General features: G+C 44.0%; 1 protein-coding gene across 1 annotated transcript; it reads right to left on the bottom strand.

Moving 5' to 3' along the window:
• Window positions 1-3,973: 3,973 nt before the first annotated feature.
• fezf2 (FEZ family zinc finger 2) lies at window positions 3,974-7,743 on the bottom strand. The gene is made up of 4 exons (XM_031728325.2): window positions 6,920-7,743; window positions 6,561-6,695; window positions 6,348-6,480; window positions 3,974-4,610 (listed from the first exon to the last, which is right to left on the bottom strand). The coding sequence occupies exons 1-4, from the start codon at window positions 7,676-7,678 to the stop codon at window positions 4,360-4,362; spliced, it is 1,278 nt and encodes a 425-aa protein (XP_031584185.1). The 5' UTR covers window positions 7,679-7,743; the 3' UTR covers window positions 3,974-4,359.
• Between the last annotated feature and the right edge of the window lie 204 nt (window positions 7,744-7,947).

Here is a 7,947-nt window from a genome sequence, read left to right as displayed (position 1 = left end):
TTTTTTTGTTTTATGGAAAGTCTACCACTGCTAAAACAAATACAAGCAAATGAATACCTAGCCACATTATTAATGTGTTGTTGGTATTTTTTTATTTCATTTCAGTTTTACTTATATAGCGCCAAATCATTCAGATTTTGAAATCTGAATATTTAAAAATGATTAGCAAACAAGCTAATTCTTAGTGTTCGGTATGTTTTGAGAAAATGAAAGTGGTTTAATAAAACACAACATAACAAAAGTATACAGCACAAGCTAAAAGTTATGCCCTGTAAGCAATTGCCTTGATTTTATACTTTGAAGAAACAAATGTGGCATTAAAGCAGTGAATACTTGATGGTGTGTGTTTTTGTCCTAAAATTGGTCAAACAATAAAAATAACTAAATTCAGTCACTGACTAAGAGAAACCTGAAGCTTCGCCACCCTCGTCCACCACAGGTCCCCCCCGCAGCTTCTGAGCTGCAGACTAGATAGCTGCATGGATGGACCGACGGATGGAGGTCAGAGAATGGAGTCTGACAACAAATCAGTGATGAGAGCTCCCTCACTGCTCAGTTCCCAGCAGCCCACCGCTTCCCTCCCAGCCACAAAACACATCCTCTCAGCCTGCCATGCCCTTGACAGGCCAGACGAGCAGGCATATCCAAGGGACAGGCTCCTCACTACTCTCCTTAAGACTTTCTGATGAGGTTTTGGTGGAGGAAGGTTCTGGGATGACTTTGTAAAAGAATCTAAATGAGGTGTGAGTGAATGCTGTGGCTGTCCCATGTTAATCTGCCTGTTCACTGCATCTTGAGTGGCTCATTTCTATGCATCACCTTGGTTTTTTTGTGCTTTGGATGAGCAAGTTTGGCATTTCTGGTATTTTTTTAACCAAATCAGAGCATTTTCTTCTGAAAACATAATGTTAGACTAGCTCCTTTATGAGAAATGTACAATAATCTTGTTTTTAAACATCTCATGTCAGTGTCTTTGTTTCCTTTGATTGATTCTCCTTTAAAGCAGGAATACAGCTACAGACTGAAGAGAAACCAGTGCTCATTAACCCTCAGTACTTTACAATAGAGGCTCATGGTCTCAAAGGGCTATTGGTTCACTAACGAGGTGTGGGGTGGCAAGGCTTCTTAACAACGTCACAAAGCGGTCCCAGCCTTTCTAAGCACAAACTTAGTATAAACTTTGGATGTGCTTGTGGAAAAGCAAATGCAACGTTTATATAGCACCAAATCACAACAGTCGCTTCACGGTGCTTTATATTTTAAGGTGAAGATGCTTGCAGTATAAATCAAAACATCCCCTATGAGCAAGCACTTGGCAACAGTGGGGGAAAAAAACTCCCGTTTAACAGGAAGGAAAGTCCAGCAGAAGCAGGCTAAGGGAGGGATGGCCATAACAGGGCATAACTATTTCTGATATGGACGTATGTACATACATATAGCATTTTAAAGATAACTACTATACTATGTAGTTATCTTTGCTGTTCTTTCCACTTACTGTTTGTCTTACTGGCACAACAAACATGCACTGTATATGAAAAATGCATTTGCTGCACTCTCCTTTGTTAATTCATTTTAATGCTCACGATATATAAAACTATAAATCTAGCTGACTTAGGTTACATGGGCATGATAAAAACAAGTTGAGTAAAATTTTATTTATTCAAATGCTCAATGAAGAGTACACACAGTCAGCTGTTAGATTGAATGTTGTTTGACTGTGTTTTCATTTCCATCACCATCATCCGTTGAAGTTGTTGTGGTGGTGTTAGTCATAGTATTTAGCGGTTTTGCTGCTCCAAGGAATCACAACCTTGTATTGGGGATAACATTACATATTGCCCTTGTATTACTTTAACAAGCTCCTACGTTATGCCTCAGATATTGTGGGAACGTTGTCCGCTGGTTAGAGTGACACAAACACTCTAACCCCTCCGCCTTCTTTGAAAGAAAAAAGCTGCTACCGGGACGCTTTAATTGGAATTTCATGTGGGCTAAACTGAGGGGAAACTGGTGTAAGTTAACATTTGGTAGACTTAATTGGTCCTTTTCTCTCCTTCCTCCTCGATCGGGCACTTGCTGGACTGGCGAAGCTTCCCCGCTAATCTCCCATTTACAATCAGTTCACTGGGACAGACAAAAAGTCCGCCTCTTGCTTTTCTTCTCTTCCTGTCTCAGACGAGCTCCTTTGTAGTCCGTAAATTGCCTGAATCCCCCAGCGATCCCCCGGTGGTGGAGAGAGCAAAAAGAAAGATGTCCTCATGTTGTTGACAACTGATTAGCGCTCCACCCCAGAAAGGAAAAAAAAAACCCTTTAATCTGCTGCGCGTGGGCGCGCCTTAATTAAAGCTCCCGCGCGCCAGTCAGTTAACGTGTTTGTGGATGTTGAGGCGGTTGCTCAGATGCTGGAGAAAAAAGAAAAAGTGCGGAGAAAAGGCCAACCTGCCTTTAGGTTATTTACTGAGCAGACGTTGTTCAGTCCTACAGCCTGCAGACCCGGGACTCCTGTGTCTGTCAGTGCGTGCGTGTGTGTGTGTGTGTGACCACACGCATTGCGTTGGTAAAAGACACAACCTGCCTCTCACACAGATCCTATCAGTCTGCCTGGTGTAACAGTATTCCGTTTGCTGGATGCTCGTGCACGCATGGAGAAGGCGCGCACCGAGGTCATATTTCAAGTATTGGATCTGCTAGTCTTTGTCGTTTATCGGCACGTGGGGCACAAAACACCTTTCTCCCACTCTTGAAACAGGAAATAAAGTGACAAGTTATTATTTAAGCAGTGTTCGCATTGTTTGAGAGGTGGCGCGTGACGCACAAATGCCACATGATTACAAAAACATCGACTTTATTCCTCCGACAGGATTAATATTCGTGATTTGATGGAAAATTCAGCAACAGCGTGGCGTCGTTCTGTTCACGTGCATCGACTGAAAACCTCAAAATTGTGGAGATTGTGCAAAGCTTTCCAATAAATAAAAGATCATCTGGTTTAAGTGTTTGTGTTATCAGAGCCGCACACATCAGCACAGAGCCCTTTATACAGTCTGTTTGAGCGGACTGGCTAGATTTTCCTGCAGATGTCTGGTGCACACTGATGAAAAAGGTGAGCGGGGCATTCATCTGCTAATATTAGCCCTGCCAAGCTTCTGAGGGCCTAGCCGACCCGGGTGAGCGCTAATTGGCTGTTAATGAAATGAGCGCCATTTGGGAGCACGGATCGGCCTCTTGACAGAATGTGTGCAGGGATAATATTGTTCCAGAAGCCGTGCGGAGAATAACTTGAGCTCTATTAAAGCGGAGGCCCAGATAAGGAGCTGCGGCCCGAGTGCTCCATTATCTCCTGTTCTGATGAGCGGCTCCGGATGACGGCGTGGCCCCCACCCCCACCGCTCCTTCTCCCGAGGCCGTTTAGCTGCTTAATGTAATTCGCTTTCAAGAGCCTCGTGTTATATCTGATCATTTGTGCCATTAAGCCAGAGTCAAGTGTAAATGCACTATTATTAAGATCGTGTCTGTCAGTAAATGTTGAATAAAAGTGGCTGCAGAGCATACAGTACCCGCGCTCCCAAATACCAGTACGTCTGCGCTCGTGCACCTGTGCCTCCCAGTTTAGATTAGTTGAAAAATGTAACAAATAGAATTAATGAAAGATAAGAAGCAAATGGGTTGGGGAAAAAATCTTATTTTTGTTTTCTGATTTTATTTTATTTTTTAGGTTGTGTAGTTTTTTCACTATGTTTCCAAATGTCTTTTCTTTTACTTCATTTAGTTTGTCTTTGAATTTCACACACTTCTGTTGTTCCGGTTTATGTTTCGCGGCATTTACGTCATTTACGTGCATTTCCTCGCGGGCACGTGCGTTGTCTAAATGTCATGTTTGCACCTTACAAAGTGTTCAAAAACATTTGATCACAACTTTGATCATATAATTGTTTTATTTTCAAATACCTTCGAAATGCAAACATGGCTCAGACATTCAGTTTCAATATAATTTAACTTATTTATTCACAGGAACAGTTTTTCAATGAAATAGACAACATGGCAATGCATGATTCACGTTATTATTATTATTATGATTAATATTCTCATTATTTACAGTTCCATCGTGGAGACAGGGCATTTCTCCTTCAGTCTGCGGAAATGCAGAAAGAAATTCTATGTGGACCCAAAACATCCCGACAGCGTTGTGCGGATCTTGTCTGTTTTTGTTCCCTGTAGCATTCCTGCTGGGAGACTGACGGGAGCCGATTACCTCATTTCTTTTCAAAGATTCTTGTCCAGTTTTTTGAACTCCCTCACTTCCTTGTCGGGCCTTTAAAAATGCCCGCTATAAAGTCATAGCAGGAAACGAGCAGCGGCTCAGCTCTGCAGCTCTCTGGAGACCTCTGAAGCCGCCGAGAAGCCATTGTCATGCAGCTTCCTGATGTGCTTCTTCAGGTCGAAGTTGCGGCAGAAGCCTTTGCCACAAGTGGCGCAGGTGAAGGGCTTCTTGTCGTTGTGCGTGTGCATGTGGAAGGTCAGATTGTAGATCTGGTGGAAGGCCTTATTGCAGATGGAGCACTTGTACTGTTTCTCCCCGCTGTGCGTCAGCTTGTGGTTCTTGTAGTTTCCTGCGAAATAAGAGTATATGAATTACAACACACTGCCTTCTACCACGTTTCATATAGCTTATTGTTGTGTCATTTTTATCAAAGTGTTTTCACTTTCACAATTCTTCTGAGAAGCAGTTAAAAAAATAAAAAAGGATTCAAAGGGGAAAAGATGTGACATTAGAATTTTTGCCACCTTTTTAACGTCTGCCTATTAAACCCGTGGCCTTTTCCCAGCACGAAATCAAACTTTCATGCTTAGGTGAGGTGTGAGAGTGAACAGAAACAACTCCAGGTCAATCGAAAAAAGCGCATCTGTCTGTGTGAAAACCAGTCATAACCAGATTTCCTTCCTCCAGTGTAAAACGGTCTAAAACCACAATTAGAAAATAGAAAAGGGGGATAAAAATGCACCCCATATCTCAGAAATATTGTTGATTTCACTGCTGATGCGCTGATGAGCCATTTAGAGCTGCGGAGAGTCAGTTTTAGGGGAACTTGGATTCATTTTTAAAAATTCGCCAGGTCAGTTATTTGAACTGATTCTGAAATTATATCAAAGCTAAACATTTCACTCCAATTTGGCCAAAGAAAATAGTTTAATCAGGAGAATCTGAAAGATAAAACCGCTTGAACAAAATTTAAATGTAATTTTCTGCTAAACATCTACACATTTCTAAAAAAGCAAAGCAGAGAGGGAAGGCGTTTTACAACTGCGATTTTTTTTCCTCAGCAGTTCAGCTGGAGCCTCCTCCATCCCACAGCCTTCGTTAATCGGCTTTTTGTGTACCGAAGTCAAAAAGTTGTCAAACTTTGTCAAAATCAAGCGCAGCCACAACTAAAAGGAGGCCGGTTTCCAACTTTGCCGGGGTCTGACTAATGACCCGGGGAAAATGCGACAGTCTCGAAGGTAGAATTAGTCCGTGTAAAGTGACATGTCTCATTTCCACCCACCGCTTCGTGCTCATCGGTGAGCCCACAGTTATTTCCCATTTGATTACTTCACAGATAAGCTTTATTCTGCTTCTTACCGCAGATGTTATTTATTTCGGCAGCGCACAGATGCCAAATGTTGAGCATGAGCGCCGACTTCGCCACACTAACTCCAGCGAGTCTGCATAAAGAGCTCTGCGCGGCTGCGAGCTCCCGCAATGTTGAGCGGGCAAAATCACCGGAATCCTCGTGCATAATGCAATAAAATTATTAGCGCGCTTATGCTCAAAATCTCAAGCCCAGCTTAACAAAAACAACAAAATAAAATAAAATGAGAATGTCATTTTTTCTTATTTATATTTTTTGCACAGTGGTCAAGTTGAGAACCCACAATTTCGTTGTATATGACAATAAAGGGCAATTTTATTCTATTCTAAACAATGTGCGCGAGAACAACGTTAAACAGCATCCAGCACCATTAAAGCACAGAGTCCATCAGCCAGTGTAGCAATTATTTCAATCACGTCTCCTCTGATTGAGGGAGTTCTCCACCGAGTTGTGTATTTCTAGAGCTGACTGCTCAACCCAGCAAAATAATGACTAGGCTGCACGGCAGCAGATTTGGCCTTCTAGTCGTGAAATAAATTCGTGGAATAATGACACGAGCTTAAGAGAGAGCTTTTCCCATATGCACTTTTTTTCGTTTGCACAGAAACACACTGAATCACCGCAGTGTGGAAAATAGGAAACATCACACCAGGATACAATTTCCAGTCAGTAATATAACACCGCTGATTAAAGAGGACACCAGCGCCCAGTATTTACCTTTCTGGTGGAAGCCTTTCCCGCAGAACTCGCAGACAAACGGTTTGTACCCTGCGTGGATCCGGACGTGAGTGTTGAGCGTCGAACTTCTGTTGAACGCTTTTCCACACTGATTGCATTTGTGAGGCTTTTCCTTACAGGTCAAAATGAGAGAAAATAATTCAAACAAAGTGAAGTCAAAGCTGTAAGTGTCACAGTGAAACAGTGTCTCACCTGCGTGTGAATGATCTTGTGTCTGCACAGCGTGCTGGCCTGCCGGAATCCTTTACCGCACACCTTACACACGAAGGGCCGGGCCCCCGTGTGCACCGGCATGTGTCTGGTAAGATTGTAATGCGCATTAAAAACCTGCGGACGACACAAAGGCATACAAAATATGAGTAAACATTATTCTAAAAAAGACAAGTGTCAGAAAAAAGGAAGAAAAAAAAACTAAGAAAAAAAATTAACATCGGCCTCAAAAGTTCATTATTGAGTTTATATAGATGTGTAGATGCTGGCGCATTCGTTCATGTTTTATATAAAATATATAGAATATAATAACAATGTAGAAAAATGTTTGAAAACTGTACCTTTCCACACACTTCGCAGGTGAAATTTTTGGGTTTTCCGTCCGCACTGCCGCTGCCGCTGAGTTTGCTGTGAGTCTTTATGCCGCTTTTCTCAGCTGTCAGCCCCTGACTCTCCTTCACTATCTGGTCCAGCTGCCCTGGCAGATGTTCCTTGTGTGGGTATTGAGGTGTGGGCAGTTTGTCAGTCCCCACACCGGCCAGTTTGGCATTCTCCAGCAACAAAAGTCTGTGGTGCGCCGACAGAGAAGCCTGGGCCTGCGGGCTGGAGAGCCAGTGTCCGGCCAGCAGCTCCGACTGCTGGTACGCAGAATCCAGGTAATTGAAATAGTAGAGCGAGCCACTGCTAGGCACGGCCACGGCCTGGTTCAGGACCTGAGGTTTTACCACCCTGCTCCCTGACGTCAGCAGCGGCTGCTTCAGGCTCGGATCCGCTTTGCCGCACAACCCGCAGTTTCCTTTGCACGGAGCGGCTGGCGACCCGCACAAAGTTCCCCTAAAACTGGCTCTCCACAGCTCCGAATAGCTCATCAGCGCCTTGGCTTGGAGGTCGTAGCTGAAGGGCTGTAGCGGGATCATGCAGGGGATTGGGGAGCAGAGCCCTAGCAGTTTTTTCCCCTCTGGACGTTCCTCCGCGTTCCCTTTCGGCTCCGAGCTCTTGGACATGATCCAGTCGATGGAGAAAGCCAGCGTTTTGGGAGCCGCGGACGGCGCAGTCCTCCCGCAGGACATCACCGTGTCTAAAGAGGCTGAACTTGCCATTTTGTTGCCGCTGTAGTAGTTTCGCTTTGCAGCCGAGCAGAACTTGGTGTGAGCAACTCCCGGTATAGTCCAGCTGCCCCGCGTCTTTTCACTCCCCTGAGCTCCCAGCAGAAAAGACAGGAGGACACATCAGTTTAATAAGCACCTTGCTGTCACAGTGTCACGCATTTGCATTCAAATGGCCCCCGCCTCGCAACAATAGCATCCAGGGGTGATGGATTAATGCTCATTAACTAGCGCACACAAAATTAACAGACATTACAGGGCTC

Source organism: Oreochromis aureus, linkage group 5 (genome assembly GCF_013358895.1).
Source record: "Oreochromis aureus strain Israel breed Guangdong linkage group 5, ZZ_aureus, whole genome shotgun sequence".
Classification (NCBI taxonomy): domain Eukaryota; kingdom Metazoa; phylum Chordata; class Actinopteri; order Cichliformes; family Cichlidae; genus Oreochromis; species Oreochromis aureus.
Note: the sequence above shows the minus strand (reverse complement) of the source record. Positions and strands in the feature narration are given on the sequence as shown.